This window comes from Mustela erminea, chromosome 10 (assembly GCF_009829155.1).
Source record: "Mustela erminea isolate mMusErm1 chromosome 10, mMusErm1.Pri, whole genome shotgun sequence".
In the NCBI taxonomy this organism is placed as follows: Eukaryota; Metazoa; Chordata; class Mammalia; order Carnivora; family Mustelidae; genus Mustela; species Mustela erminea.
This window is the reverse complement of record NC_045623.1, coordinates 17,622,901-17,639,809: the sequence shown is the minus strand read 5'-3', so window position 1 is coordinate 17,639,809 and position 16,909 is coordinate 17,622,901. Positions and strand designations below refer to the sequence as shown.

Here is a 16,909-nt window from a genome sequence, read left to right as displayed (position 1 = left end):
AATTTTTCTTAAAAATCTCATCATTCAATCTAAAATAATGAGGCATCTTTAAAACAAAAAAACAGGACTAAATAACTGAAAGCCTAGAGAGAAAAAGAGATAAGAAAACAAGCATTAATATATTAAATTTTAAATAATTATGATTAATATGTTTAAAAAATTAGAGAAAAAGTTGGAGACTTTCACACAACACTTACTATATACTTTTTTAAGAATAAAAGTGTAAAGAGTCACCTGGGTGGCTCTGCCAGTGAAGCATCTGCCTTTGGCTCAGGTCATAATTCTGAGGTCCTGGGATCACCGGGGACTGGGGTCCTGGCTGGGTGGGGGTGGGGGGGGGGGATCCTGCTTCTCCCTCTCCCTCTGCTGTCCTTCCCCACACCCCCACTTGTGTCCTCTGGCTCTCTCTACCTCTATCTCTCTGTCAAATAAATAAATAAAATCTTTAAAAAAAGAATAAAAATGTAAAGTCAAACTGAAAAATATACTAAAGTTAAGATATCAATGTACTGGGTTCAACAGCAAATTAGACAAAGCGAAACATAAGGTTAGTGAACTTTAGAAGATAGGTGCGGTAAGAAAAAAAAAAAAAACTTCCAGATTGAAGCACAGAGGGGGTGAAAAAGTAACATAAAATACAAAGAAGAACATAATAGGTAAATAGGACATCAAGAAAAGATCTAACATACATTTAATTGGAATGTCAGAAAAAGAGAGAGAGAAGAGGATAGAGCAATATTTGAAGAAATTTTGACTAGGAATTTTCACAAAACTGACAAGTCATTAAACCACAGATTTTAAGAATAGGAGAAGGAAAAGCAGAAAGCAAACCACATTTTAGGCACATTCTATTCAAACTGCTGAAAACCAGAGACAGAAGGAAAAATCTTAAAAAGCATGGGGTAGGAGGAGAGAGTACCTTAAAAGAGCAACAATAAAACTGTTGGCTAACATTTAAACAAAAATTATGGAACTCATAAGACATTGGAATAATAAATTACTGTGCCATAAGAAACAAACAAACAAACAAAAGCTGAGAAAATCTGTTGCTAGTAGACCTTCCACTGAAGAAAGAATTCTAAAGGGGATTCCTTAACTAGAAGAATAATGATTCCAGGTGAAAGGAAGTAAATTCTGGAAGTAAAACAGTCAAGAGATAATAAAATAAAAATTAACATTGATTTTTAAAACGATGTGTGGTGGGGTTTAATATATATACTAAAGTAGAATATATGGCAATAGTAACACAAAAGGGTATGTGGCGTGAATGAAATAAAACTATTGTATTAGAAATTGGTAAAAGGGAAGGAAAGTAGGAAGGGAAAGAAAAGGAAAAAAAAAAAGAAAAAAGAAAGATATTGGTAAAAAGTACCAATTTAAGGTAGGCTGTAATTTAAAAAAATTCGCCTTGGAATCTCCAGGGTAAAAAAATTTAAAAAATTATATAACTTAGAAGATAATGGAGGAGAAATACTGAAATAATGAATATGCCTAAATAATTCAAATGGAGACTCCAAAAAAAGAGAGAGAAGAAATACATAAGGTGAGATCTGGGAGGGCCCCCATCATAGGCTCTTCTGTCCCTATGGAGCTGGGGTGTGTTACCCTCCTGGTATGGATGTGTTCACCAACCTGGAAGTTCTCTGAGTCCCATACTTTGGGGGATTGTATGGAGGCTTCCTCACATAGGCATGTTCAATTATTTTTTTTTTAATTTTTTATTTTTTATAAACATATATTTTTATCCCCAGGGGTACAGGTCTGTGAATCGCCAGGTTTACACACTTCACAGCACTCACCAAAGCACATACCTTCCCCAATGTCCATAACCCCACCCCCTTTCTCCTAACCCCCCTCCCCGCAGCAGCCCTCAGTTTGTTTTGTGAGATTAAGAGTCACTTACGGTTTGTCTCCCTCCCAATCCCATCTTGTTTCATTAATTCTTCTCCTACCCACTTAAGCCCCCATGTTGCAGCACTGCTTCCTCATATCAGGGAGATCATATGATAGTTGTCTTTCTCCACTTGACTTATTTTGCTAAGCATGATATGCTCCAGTTCCATCCATGTTGTCGCAAATGGCAAGATTTCATTTCTTTTGACAGCTGCATAGTATTCCATTGTGTATATATACCACATCTTCTTTATCCATTCATCTGTTGATGGACATTTATGTTCTTTCCATAGTTTGGCTATTGTGGATATTGTTGCTATAAACATTCTGGTGCACGTGCCCCTTCAGATCACTACGTTTGTATCTTTAGTGTAAATACCCAGTAGTGGAATTGCTGGGTCATAGGGCAGTTCTATTTTCAACATTTTGAGGAACCTGCATGCTGTTTTCCAGAGTGGTTGCACCAGTTTGCATTCCCACCAACAGTGTAGGAGGTTTCCCCTTTCTCCGCATCCTCGCCAGCATCTGTCATTTCCTGACTTGTTGATTTTAGCCATTCTGACTGGTGTGAGGTGATATCTCATTGTGGTTTTGATTTGTATTTCCCTGATGCCGAGTGATATGGAGCACTTTTTCATGTGTCTGTTGGCCATCTGGATGTCTTCTTTGCAGAAATGTCTGTTCATGTCCTCTGCCCATTTCTTGATTGGATTATTTGTTCTTTGGGTGTTGAGTTTGCTAAGTTCTTTATAGATTTTGGACACTAGTCCTTTATCTGATATGTCATTTGCAAATATCTTCTCCCATTCTGTCAGTTGTCTTTTGATTTTGTTAACTGTTTCCTTTGCTGTGCAAAAGCTTTTGATCTTGATGAAATCCCAATAGTTCATTTTTTCCCTTGCTTCCCTTGCCTTTGGCGTTGTTCCTAGGAAGATGTTGCTGCGGCAGAGGTCGAAGAGGTTGCTGCCTGTGTTCTCCTCAAGGATTTTGATGGATTCCTTTCTCACATTGAGGTCCTTCATCCATTTTGAGTCTATTTTTGTGTGTGATGTAAGGAAATGGTCCAATTTCATTTTTCTGCATGTGGCTGTCCAATTTTCCCAATACCATTTATTAAAGAGGCTGTCTTTTTTGCATTGGACAGTCCTTCCTGTTTTGTTCAAGATTAGTTGACCATAGAGTTGAGGGTCTTTTCTGGGCTCTCTATTCTGTTCCATTGATCTATGTGTCTGTTTTTGTGCCAGTACCATGCTGTCTTGATGATGACAGCTTTGTAATAGAGCTTGAAGTCTGGAATTGTGATGCCACCAACTTTGGCTTTCTTTTTCAATATCCCTTTGGCTATTCGAGGTCTTTTCTGGTTCCATATAAATTTTAGCATTATTTGTTCCATTTCTTTGAAAAAGATGGAAGGTACTTTGATAGGAATTGAATTAAATATGTAGATTGATTGAGGTAGCATAGACATTTTCACAATATTTATTCTTCCAATCCAGGAGCATGGAACATTTTTCCATTTCTTTATGTCTTCCTCAATTTCTTTCATGAGTACTTTATAGTTTTCTGAGTATAGATTCTGTGTCTCTTTGGTTAGGTTTATTCCTAGGTATCTTATGGTTTTGGGTGCAATTGTAAATGGGATTGACTCCTTAATTTCTCTTTCTTCTGTCTTGTTGTTGGTGTAGAGAAATGCAACTGATTTCTGTGCATTGATTTTATATCCTGACACTTTACTGAATTCCTGTACAAGTTCTAGCAGTTTTGGAGTGGAGTCTTTTGGGTTTTCCACATATAGTATCATATCATCTGCAAAGAGTGATAATTTGACTTCTTCTTTGCCGATTTGGATGCCTTTAATTTCCTTTTGTTGTCTGATTGCTGAGGCTAGGACTTCTAGTACTATGTTGAATAGCAGCAGTGATAATGGACATCCCTGCCGTGTTCCTGACCTTAGCGGAAAAGCGTTCAGTTATTCTCCTTTAAGAATGATATTTGTGGTGGGTTTTTCATAGATGGCTTTGATGATATTGAGGTATGTGCCCTCTATCCCTACACTTTGAAGAGTTTTGATCAGGAATAGATGCTGTACTTTGTCAAATGCTTTTTCAGCATCTATTGAGAGTATCATATGGTTCTTGTTCTTTCTTTTACTGATGTGTTGTATCACATTGACTGATTTGCAGATGTTGAACCAACCTTGCAGCCCTGGAATAAATCCCACTTGGTCGTGGTGAATAATCCTTTTAATGTACTGTTGAATCCTATTGGCTAGTATTTTGGTGAGTATTTTCGCATCTGTGTTCATCAAGGATATCGGTCTATAGCTCTCTTTTTTGGTGGGATCCTTGTCTGGTTTTGGGAACAAGGTGATGCTGGCCTCATAAAATGAGTTTGGAAGTTTTCCTTCCACTCCTATTTTTTGGAACAGTTTCAGGAGAATAGGAATTAGTTCTTCTTTAAATGTTTCGTAGAATTCCCCCGGGAAGCCATCTGGCCCTGGGCTTTTGTTTGCTTGGAGATTTTTAATGACTGTTTCAGTCTCCTTACTGGTTATGGGTCTGTTCAGGCCTTCTATTTCTTCCTGGTTCAGTTGTGGTAGTTTATATGTTTCTAGGAATGCATCCATTTCTTCCAGATTGTCAAATTTGTTGGCATAGAGTTGCTCATGGTATGTTCTTATAATAGTTTGTATTTCTTTGCTGTTAGTTGTGATCTCTCCTCTTTCATTCATGATTTTATTTATTTGGGTCCTTTCTCTTTTCTTTTTGATAAGTCTGGCCAGGGGTTTATCAATTTTATTAATTCTTTCAAAGAACCAGCTTCTAGTTTCGTTGATTTGTTCTATTGTTTTTTTGGTTTCTATTTCATTGATTTCTGCTCTGATCTTTACGATTTCTCTTCTCCTGCTGGGCTTAGGGTTTCTTTCTTGTTCTTTCTCCAGCTCCTTTAGGTGTAGGGTTAGGTTGTGTACTTGTGACCTTTCTTGTTTCTTGAGAAAGGCTTGTACTGCTATATATTTTCCTCTCAGGACTGCCTTTGTTGTGTCCCAAAGATTTTGAACCGTTGTATTTTCATTATCATTTGTTTCCATGATTTTTTTCAATTCTTCTTTAATTTCCCAGTTGACCCATTCATTCTTTAGAAGGATGCTGTTTAGTCTCCATGTATTTGGGTTCTTTCCAAACTTCCTCTTGTGGTTGAGTTCTAGCTTCGAAGCATTGTGGTCTGACAATATTCAGGGAATGATCCCAATCTTTTGATACCGGTTGAGTCCCGATTTAGGACCGAGGATGTGATGTATTCTGGAGAATGTTCCATGTGCACTAGAGAAGAATGTGTATTCTGTTGCTTTGGGATGAAATGTTCTGAATATATCTGTGATGTCCATCTGGTCCAGTGTGTCATTTAAGGCCTTTATTTCCTTGTTGATCTTTTGCTTGGATGATCTGTCCATTTCAGTGAGGGGAGTGTTAAAGTCCCCTACTATTATTGTATTATTGTTGATGTGTTTCTTTGATTTTGTTATTAATTGGTTTATATAGTTGGCTGCTCCCACATTGGGGGCATAGATATTTAAAATTGTTAGATCATCTTGTTGGACAGACCCTTTGAGTATGATATAGTGTCCTTCCTCATCTCTTATTATAGTCTTTGGCTTAAAATCTAATTGATCTGATATAAGGATTGCCACTCTTGCTTTCTTCTGATGTCCATTAGCATGGTAAATTCTTTTCCACCCCCTCACTTTAAATCTGGAGGTGTCTTCGGGCTTAAAATGAGCTTCTTGTAGGCAACATATAGATGGGTTTTGTTTCTTTATCCATTCTGATACTTTGTGTCTTTGATTGGGGCATTTAGCCCATTAATATTCAGGGTAACTATTGAGAGATATGAATTTAGTGCCATTGTATTGCCTGTGACTGTTACTGTATATGGTCTCTGTTCCTTACTGATCTACCACTTGTAGGCTCTCTCTTTGCTTAGAGGACCCCTTTCAATATTTCCTGTAGAGCTGGTTTGGTGTTTGCAAATTCTTTCAGTTTTTGTTTGTCCTGGAAGATTTTAATCTCTCCTCTTATTTTCAATGATAGCCTAGCTGGATATAGTATTCTTGGCTGCATGTTTTTCTCATTTAGTGCTCTGAATATATCATGCCAGCTCTTTCTGGCCTGCCAGGTCTCTGTGGATAAGTCAGCTGCCAATCTAATATTTTTACCATTGTATGTTACAGACTTCTTTTCCTGGGCTGCTTTCAGGATTTTCTCTTTGTCACTAAGACTTGTAAATTTTACTATTAGGTGACGGGGTGTGGGCCTATTCTTATTGATTTTGAAGGGCATTCTCTGAACCTTCTGAATTTTGATGCTCATTCCCTTTGCCATATTGGGGAAATTCTCCCCAATAATTCTCTCCAGTATACCTTCTGCTCCCCCCTCTCTCTCTTCTTCTTCTGGAATCCCAATTATTCTAATGTTGTTTCATCTTATGGTGTCACTTATCTCTCAAATTCTCCCCTCGTGGTCCAGTAGCCATTTGTCCCTCTTTTGCTCAGCTTCTTTATTCTCTATCATTTGGTCTTCTATATCGCTAATTCTTTCTTCTGCCTCCTTTATCCTAGCAGTGAGAGCCCCCGTTTTTGATTGCACCTTTTTGATTTCAACTTGGTTAGAGTTTAGTTCTTTTATTTCTCCAGGAAGGGTTTTTATATCTCCCGAGAGGATTTCTCTAATATCTTCCATGCCTTTTTCGAGCCCGGCTAGAACCTTGAGAATTGTCATTCTGAACTCTAGATCTGACATATTACCAATGTCTGTATTGATTAGGTCCCTAGCCTTCGGTACTGCCTCTTGTTCTTTTTTTTTTTGTGGTGAATTTTTCTGCCTTGTCATTTTGTCCAGATAAGAGTATATGAAGGAGCAAGTAAAATACTAAAAGGGTGACAATAACCCCAGGAAAATATGCTTTAACCAAATCAGAAGAGAACCCAAATCGTGAGGGGGGAGAAAGGGGATAAAAAGAGGTTCAAAAAGAAAGAAAGAAAAAAAAAGAAAAGAAAAGAATTAAAAAAAAGAAAACAAATAAAGAAAAGTATAAAAAAGAAAAAAATATATATTAGATAAGCTAGTTAAAAAACGTTAATAAAGAAAAGGGTAAAAGTTAAAAAAAAACTTAGCAGAAGAAGAGAAAAAAAATGAAAAAGAAAAAAATTCAATTAACTGCAAGACTAAAAAAAATCACAGGGAGAAAGCCATGGGTGCTTTGCTTTCTCCTCCTCTGGAATTCTGCTGCTCTCCTTGGTATTGAAACCGCACTCCTTTTTTTTTTAAAGATTTTATTTATTTGTCAGAGAGAGAGAGGGAGCGAGAGCGAGCACAGGCAGACACAATTGCAGGCAGAGACAGAGGGAGGAGCAGGCTCCCTGCCGAGCAAGGAGCCCGATGTGAGACTCGATCCCAGGACGCTGGGATCATGACCTGAGCCGAAGGCAGCTTCTTAACCAACTGAGCCACCCAGGCGTCCCTCCTTGGTAGGTGAACTTGGTCTTGGCTGGATTTCTTGTTGGTCTTCTGGGGGAGGGTCCTGGTGTAGTGATTCTCATGTGTCTTTGCCCCAGGCAGAATTGCACCGCCCTTACCAGGGGCCGGGCTGAGTAATCCGCTTGGGTTTGCTTTCAGGAGCTTTTGTTCCCTGAGCGCTTTCCGTAGAGTTCTGGAGGACGGGAATACAAATGGAGGCCTCCTGGTCTCCGGCCTGGAAGAACCGTGAGCCCGGGGCCCCACTCCTCAGTGCGCCCTCAGAGAACAGCGCCCAGTTACTCCTGTTTGCCTGACCTCCGGCCGGCCGGGCTCAGAGCTCACGGAGCCTGTGGCTGGTTCAAGGTAACCCCGAGCTGTGAGCTTACTGTCGGCTCTGTCTCTGTAGCCGGCTTTCCCTTTTCAATACCCGCAAACTCTGCGACACTCAGACACCCCCGATCCTTCTGTGACCCTGCGGGACCTGAGGCCACGCTGACCCCGTGTGGGCTTCGCCCCAGTTTAGCCTCTGGAGTGATGTTCCTCAGCGGAACAGACTTTTAAAAGTTCTGATTTTGTGCTCCGTTGTTCTGCCGCTTGCCAGGAGCTGGCCCCTCCCCCCGGAGTCTATCTTCCCATCACTTTGGATTCACTTCTCCGCCAGTCCTACCTTTCAGAAAGTGGTTATTTTTCTCTTTCTAGAATTGCTGTTCTTCTTCTCTTCCATCTGCCGATGGATTTGCCAGTGTTTGCAATCTTTAGATAAGCTATCTAGCTGATCTCCTGCTAGCTGAAGTAGTCTCAGCCTGCTACTTCTCCACCATCTTGACTCCTCACATACAGTAATTTTTAAAGGTCATTATTAAAGGCATATTAAAATGATACTATTATTGACTATGCTATTATTGACCTTATGCTATTAATTTTAAACATTTAGATGAAATGGACAACTCTTTGTAAAACACAATACCTCAAAACTGATGGGATTAAAAATAGGAAAACTGAACAATCCATACCTTTTAAAGAACTCAGATCTGTTACTAAAATATAGAAAGAAAGTAAAAAGCTTTCCACCAGAAATATCCAGGCAAAATCGGGCTCACTGGTGAGTTCTCCCAAATATTTAAGGAAAAATTAATTCTAGCTGTACACAAGTTCTTCTGAAGACTAGAAAAAGAGGAAATATTTTCTAACGATCTTTTTGGAGCCAATGTAACAATAATGCAAAAACCTGAAAAGAACATTACAGGAAGGAAAATTACAACAAAAAATTCTCATGAATGTAATATAAAAATCCTATTCAAAATATTATCAATCAAACCCAATATTATATAAAATGGTAATGCAACATGGCCAAGGATGTTTATTCTATGATTTCAAGGTCGTTTTAATGTTTGAAAGTCATTCATTCATAGAAAAAAAGGAGAAAATAATAGTATTATTTTGATGTAGAAAAAGCATTTAATAAAATTCAACACCTATTCATGATTTAAAAAGCACTTTCCACAAACTAGGAATAGAAAAGGAGATAAGAAGTATAAAAGCTGGAAAGGAAGAAGCCAAACTTTTGTTATTCACAGAAGCCATGGCTATGTATATATCAAAAAGTGGGGGGGCACCTGGGTGGCTCATCAGTTGAGGATCCGACTCTTGATTTTAGCTCTGGTCATCATCTCAGGTTCATGAGATTGATCCCAATCTTGGGCTCCACACTCAACACTGGAGTCTGCTTGGGATTCTTTCTCCCGCTCTCGTTCTGCTCCTCCCACCAACTCATGCTCTCTTTTCTCTCTAAAATAAGTAAATCAAATCTTTAAAATAAGTGTTAAGCCACAGCAACTTCTTGCTAGACGTGTCTCCAAAGTCAAGGGAAACAAAGGGAAAAATGAACTATTGGGACTTCACTGAGATTAAAAAGCTTACGTAGCAGAGGAAACAGGCAACAAAACAAAAGACAAAAAAATATTGACAGAATGGGAGAGGATATTTGCAAATGACATATCAGATAAAGGGCTGGTATTCAAAATCTATAAAGAACTTATCAAACTCAACATCCAAAGAACAAATAAGCCAATGAAGAAATAGGCAAAAGACTGAACAGATATTTCTCCAAAGAAGACACCCAAATGGCCAACAGACATATGGAAAAGTGCTCCACATCACTTGGCATCAGGGAAATCCAAATCAAAACCACAATGAGATATCATTGATATAATGAGATATATTAGTCAAACTGGCTACAATTAACAAGTCAGGAAATGACAGATATTGACAAGGATATGGAGAAGGGGGAACCTTCCTGTACTGTTGGTATAGGAAGTGGTACAGCCATTCTGGAAGACAGTATGGAGGTTCCTCAAAAAGTTGAAAATAGAGCTACACTATGGCTCACCAATGGCACTTCTGGGTATTTGCCCCAAAGATACAAATGTAGTGATCCAAAATGGCACATGCACCCCAATGTTTATAGCAGCAATGTCCACAATACCCAAACTATGGAAAGAGACCAGATGTCCATTGACAGATGAATAGATAACAAGAGGCAGCCCACAGATTGGGAAAAGATATTTGCAAATGACAGTACAGACAACAGACTGATATCCAGGATCTATAAAGAACTTCTCAAACTCAACTCACAAAACAGATAATCATGTCAAAAAATGGGCAGAAGAAATGAACAGACACTTCTTCAATGAAGACCTACAGATGGCTATCAGACACATGAAAAAATGTTCATCATCACTAGCCATCAGGGAGATTCAAATCAAAACCACATTGAGAAACCACCTTATACCAGTTAGAATGGCCAAAATTAACAAGACAGTAAACAACCTGTGTTGGAGGGGATGTGGAGAAAGGGGAACCCTCTTACACTGCTGGTGGGAATGCAAGTTGGTGCAGCCAATTTGGAAAACAATGTGGAGATTCCTCAAGAAATTAAAAATAGAGCTTTCCTATGACCCTGCAATTGCACTACTGGGTATTTACCCCAAAGATACAGATGTTGTGAAAATAAAGGCCATCTGTACCCCATTGTTTATAGCAGCAATGGCCATGGTCGCCAAACTGTGGAAAGAACCAAGATACCCTCCATGGATGAATGGATAAGGAAGATGTGGTCCATATACAATATGGAGTATTATACCTCTATCAGAAAGGACAAATACCCAACTTTTGTAGCAACATGGATGGGACTGGAAGAAATTATGCTGAGTGAAATAAGCAGAGAGAGTCAATTATCATATGGTTTCACTTATTTGTGGAGCATAAAAAATAGCATGGAGGACAAGGGGAGATGGAGAGGAGAAGGGAGTTGAGGGAAATTGGAAGGGGAGGTGAACCATGAGAGACTATGGACTCTGAAAAACAATCCGAGGGTTTTGAAGTGGCGGGGGGTGGGAGGTTGGGGGAACCAGGTGGTGGGTATTGGAGAGGGCACAGATTGCATGAAGCACTGGTTGTGGTGCAAAAACAATGAATACTGTTACGCAGAAAAGAATTAAAAAATTAAAAAAAAAAGAAGATGTGGTATATGTGTGTGTGTGTGTGTGTGTGTGTGTATGTGTGTGTGTCTGTGTGTCTGTGTGCATGTATGTGTATGTGATGGAATATTACACAGCCATCAAAAAAATGACATCTTGCTACATGCAACAACATGGATGGAACTAGAGGGTATTATGCCAAGTGAAATAAGTCAGCCAGAGAAAGACAATTATCATATGATCTTACCAATACATGGAATTTAAGAAACAAGGCAAAGGATCATAGGAAAGAGAGGAAAAAATGAAACAAGTGAAACCAGAGAGGGAGAAAGCATAAGAGACTCTCAATCTCAGGAAACAAACTGAGGGTTGCTGGAGGAGAGAGGGGTAGAGGGATGGAGTGGCTGGGTGATAGACATTGGGGAGGGTATGTTTTGTAATGAGCACTGGGTATTATGATGAATCACAAATCTGTACCCTTGAAACAAATAACCCATTATGTTAATTAATTGAATCTAAATTTTTAAAAAAGAATAACAGAAGTTTGTAACATCGTATCTTTAGTAGCAGGGTGCCTGGGTGGCTCAGTGGGTTAAAGCCTCTGCCTTCAGCTCAGGTCATGATCCCAGGGTCCTGGAATCGAGCCCCGCATCAGGCTTTCTGCTCAGTGGTGAGCCTGCTTCCTCCTCTCTCTCTCTCTGCCTGCCTCTCTGCCTACTTATGATCTCTGTCAAATAAATAAACAAAATCTTAAAAAAAAAAAGATTGAGAAACTAAAGAAATCTTTAGTAGTGGTATTTGCTAGATCTTGAAATAAATGTGTCATTTAAAAAATAAAAATAAAATGGTAAGATACAAAAAATAATAAAATAAGTGTAAATGAAAGTATTCAATATTATTAGTCATTGAGAAATGTAAATTAAGGTGACAGATATTATTGCACAACTATCAGAATGTCTAAATTAAAAGATTGACAATAACAAGTGTTAACAAAGATAAAGATCAACTGGAATGCATACATTACTTTTATAGTATAAACTGAAATAAACACTATGGAAAACCAATTTGGCAGTATCTACTAAAACTGAGTATGTGTTGGGCACCTGGGTGGCTCAGTGGGTTAAGCTTCTGCCTTCAGCTCAGGTCATGATCCCAGGGTCCTGAGATCGAGGCCCACATCGGGCTCTCTGCTTAGTAGGGAGCCTGCTTCCCTCTCTCTCTGCCTGCCTCTCTGCCTACTTGTGATCTCTCTCTCTGTCAAATAAATAAATAAAATCTTAAAACAACAACAATAAAAAAAAACTTAATATGTATTTACCCCATTACCCAAAAATTCTTCTTCTGGTATGTATATAAGAACTAATATGTGCTGGGTCACCTGGGTGGCTCAGTAGGTTAAACCTCTGTCTTCAGCTCAGGTCATGATCTCAGGATCCTGGGATCAAGCCCCACATTGGGCTCTCTGCTCATCGGGGAGCCTGCTTCTCCCTCTCCCTCTGTCTTCCTCTCTGCCTACTTGTGATATCTCTCTCTGTCAAATAAATAAAAATTTTTGTTTGTTTGTTTGTTTTTAAAGATTTTATTTATTTGACAGAGAGAGAGAAATCACAAGTAGGCAGAGAGGCAGGCAGAGAGAGGGGAGAAAGCAGGCTCCCTGTGGAGCAGAGAGCCCGCGATGCGGGGCTCCATCCCAGGACCCTGGGATCACGACCCAAGCTGAAGGCAGAGGCTTTAACCCACTGAGCCACCCAGGTGCCCCTAAATAAAATCTTTTTTAAAAAAAGAAATAATATGTGTGTATGAGAGAAATAAGTGAGAGAGAAATGTGTGAGAAATGAGAGAAATAAGTGCTTATGTTTCCCTTAGTATAATCACTATACTTATTGTGGTGAGCATTTTATAATAGATATAAATGTCAAATCGCTATGTTGTACACCTGAAACTAATATAATAATGTATGTCAACTATACTCTAATTTAAAAATAAATTTTAAAATATTACAAAGGATTAAGTATAGTATTAATGTAATAAAATACTGTACAGCAAAGAAAATAATTACATGTAGTCAACAAAGATGACTCTCCAAGACAGTACATAGTTTTCAAGACCAGGCAAACTAGGGACATCTGGGTGGCTAAGTAAGTTAAGTGTCCAAATCTTGATTTCAGTTCAGGTCATGATCTCAATGTTGTGAGATAGAGCTCCACCTCGGGGTCTGCACTGAGAGTTAAGCCTGCTTAAGATTCTCTCTCTCTCTCTCTCTCTCTGTCTTCCACTGGCCTTTCCCCCCAGCTCCTGTGCTCTATCTTTCTCTCTTTCTCTAAAAAAAAATAAATAAAAAGACAAACTAATAAATGGTGATTAAATTCAGAATAATAGTTACCTTGGGTTTGGGTGTTTACTGATTGAGAAAGGTATGAAGGAGCCTTCTGGGGTGCTGGAAAAGTATTCTCTTGATATAGTTGGTAGTTTCATAGGGGTATATATGTGAAAATAAATCGAAAGAATCTTTTTGAACTTAATATATAATTTTTCCTAATAATCAGCAGGTACTTTATTGAGTTCTTTTTAAGTTAAACAGAATCACTACATCTCAGCTTGCAAAAGACTTTTAATAGTCATTTAGGTAGGTATCTAGATTTTTAATCCTTTGTTACCACAATCTTATGAACGAACTCTAGTTCACCAAAAGTCTGGACCCCTTTAGTGTGAAAGCATTCATTCTACCACCCAAGGCAGTAAATAAATAGCACCATTCCCATTCATATAAGAAGAATTTCCTAATTTTGTCTTTTTAAAAGAGACAGCACTGAATGATGGAAATGAGGGGGATTCTTAGACATTATTCAGAAGAGAAAGTTAAAAAAGAAAAAAAGAAAGAAAGTTTCTAAATTACAATGGAACTTTTTACACTGTCATCCTTCTCACAAAAACTCACCTTGAACCTATATGTGAGTTCTCACCAAGTGCAGGGGGTATCTGCAAAAATGACAACAAAAGTTAGAGAAGGCATTATATCTGATCAGTCAGCAACCCGGGGTCTTCTGTATCAGTGTTTAGCCAATGAGTCTTCAAAAGCTGGCCAAGAAAAAAATAATAATATATTTTAATAACTATTAAGGAAGAACCATAATAAAATGTTAATATCTTTTCTCACCATAAGCATATACTCCTTTTTATCTTTTGTGTTAAATTATAGCAAAGAATATAAAATGCCAGATGTAGTAATACAGGACAAAGTAATTAGAGCCATTGGACATTTTTGAACTGCCAATTTTTAGTGTAAATTTAATACAGTTAAAGTTAATAAATCCCTCCCTCCAATATTTCCAGGACTCAAATTATCTAAATATTACATCTTTACCTTAGCGCCATCCTATAATTAGAATTATTCAGAGATGTACTAACAATCAGAGATCAGAGAACCTTAGTGATGGTACTCACTATCCACTCAACTATCAGAGCCCTGATGGCCTAATCTTTAGGGAAGCTGATTGTGCCAAATTGCATTTCCTCTACCAGCAATATCTTTGTTTTAGGACTCCTTTAATTTTTTTTTTTTTTAAGATTCTATTCATTTATCTGACAGAGAGAGAGAGAGCACAAGTAGGCAGAGAGGCAGGCAGAGAGAGGGGGGAAGCAGGCTCCCCGCGGAGCAGGGAGCCTGATTCGGGGCTCCATCCCAGGACCCTGAGATCATGACAGGAGCCTAAGGCAGAGGCCCACCCACTGAGCCACCCAGATGCCCCTCCCTTATACTCTTCAAAGTTACTGAGAACACCAAAAAGTTTTTGCTTCTATGGGTTATAGCTATCAATATTACCTATTGTGGTAGATATTAAAACAGAAAAAATATAAACATAAGAATACATCAAATAGCCATATGAGCATGATGTCATCAAAAATCATTTAGCCTTTGGAAAACTCTCTACTCATAAGAGAATAAGAGTGATAAGCATAAATGGTGATTTCATGTTATGAAAATAGTTCAGAATATAGCTGAACACGGCTGAGAAAACACACACTTATGCTGACTGGTCTCATTTTAAATTCATGGCCATAAAATATTAAATGGACCTTTAATTTTTCTCTGGCATGATACCATATCCTTCATCATTTACTCTCCAAACTTACTAACATCATTATTTCAAGGGAAGAACTACATTCTCCATTGTCCTAAAACTTCTGACACTAGCTGATCTTAAAATCTGTATGAAAATGTAAGAGGACCCAGAATAGCCTAAATAATGCTTAGAAAAGAAGAAAGATAATTAACACTTTCTGATTTTAAAACTTAGTATAGAGCCCCAACAACCAAGCCATTGTGGTACATAAGGATAGATATACAGATCAATAGAGTAAAATTCAGGGTTCCAGAAAAACAAAACCACTTTCATTTATAGGTAATTGATTCAACAAGAGTGCCAAGATTGTCCAGTGGAGAAAACAGTTTTTTCAACAAGTTACACATTTTCAGTTGGCTCTCTTCCAGTTGAAACAACTGGATATCTACCTCCAAAAAGAATGCAGTTGGACCCCTGCCTAATACAGCATATAAAAATTAAAAATAGATCATAGACCTAAATATAAGAACTAAAACTACAAAATTCTTAGAAGAAAATATAATAGTAAATTTTCCATGATCTTGTATCAGATAATGGTTTCTCAGATGGGACAACAAATGCACAAATGACAAAAGAAATAATAAGTTTTTTAAAAATTTTAATCAAAATTAAAAACTTTTAATTTTTAATCAAAATTTAAAACTTTTGTGTTTCAATGAACACCATAAAGAAAATAAAGACAACCCATGGAAGGGAAGAAAATATTTGCAAACTATATATCTGATAAAGGACTTATATCCAATACATAAAAAGCACTTCTACAAGTCAACAATAAAAAAGACAAACCAATTAACAATGGACAATACTACCACTTTATATCTGGTAAGATGTCTATAATAAAAATGATGTGGACAAGGATGTAGAGAACTTGAAATCCTCATTCACTATTGGTGGAAATATAAAATTGTTTTACCACTTTGGAAATTAGTTTGGTAGTTCTTCAAAAGGGTAAATAGAGAGTTAAATGATACAGCAGTTCTACTCCTATATATAGAAGAATGAAAACATTTGTCCACAGGTAAACTTGTACTCAATTTCATACCACCATTATTCATAATAACCTTCTAAAAGGTAGAAACCAAAATATCCATCAACTGATGAAGGGACAAATAAAAGGTGGTACATCCATATAATGGAATAATGTTCAATAAAAAAGAAAGAAATACTGATACACGCTACAAGTACATGGATAATTTTTGAAAATATTATGGTGAGTGAAAAAAGACAATCAGGAAAGACATTATGGTAAGATCCATTTATAAGAAATATACTGGTAAGACAAATCTGTAGAGACAGAAAGATTAGTGGTTGCCAAGGAGTAGGGAAAATGGGAAAGGGAAGTGAGTGCTGTCCTTTAAAATGGTGAAATAATGGTATGTGAATTATATCTCAATAAAGTTGTTAAAATAATGAAAAAAAAACTTATTGGATATGGCATTCCTCTGCTCAAAACCATCCATCCAGTGTTTTCCTATTTCATCTAGAATAAAAGTTAAAGTAATTTGGATGATCTGCAAGGTTTTGCTAAATCTGGTCCCTACTCATTCTCTGACCTCATTTACTAACCTCTTCAGTTTATTCCACTCCAGCAGCACAGGCTGACCACAATGCTAATGCTCTTTCTGTAGATTTATGCATGGCTCACCCTCTCGACTTCTTCAGATCTTTACTCAGAAGTCTCCTTCTCAGAAAGACCTTCCCAGACCTTGATATGGAAAATTTCAGTCCCTAACACTCCCTACTCTCCTTTCCTGTTCTGTTTTTCTCATCACTAAGGCATTATCTTATTAGCTTATTTAAGCTTTAGCTTAAATAAGCTTTTAAGCTTTTAGCTTATTGTCTTCCAGTGAAAGAATGCTGAGCTCCCCAAGGACAGACTCCCTGTCTCTCTTGTTTG

The 16,909-nt window shown here is 37.7% G+C and overlaps 1 protein-coding gene across 1 annotated transcript in view; it reads right to left on the bottom strand.

The window, feature by feature from the left end:
* The window catches only part of LOC116567453 (calcium-binding mitochondrial carrier protein SCaMC-1-like), a 132,787-nt gene that overhangs the window by 75,951 nt on the left and 39,927 nt on the right, over positions 1-16,909 (bottom strand). The window contains 1 exon segment of the mRNA XM_032302514.1: positions 13,827-13,846. Coding sequence (XP_032158405.1) covers positions 13,827-13,846 — 20 coding nt within the window.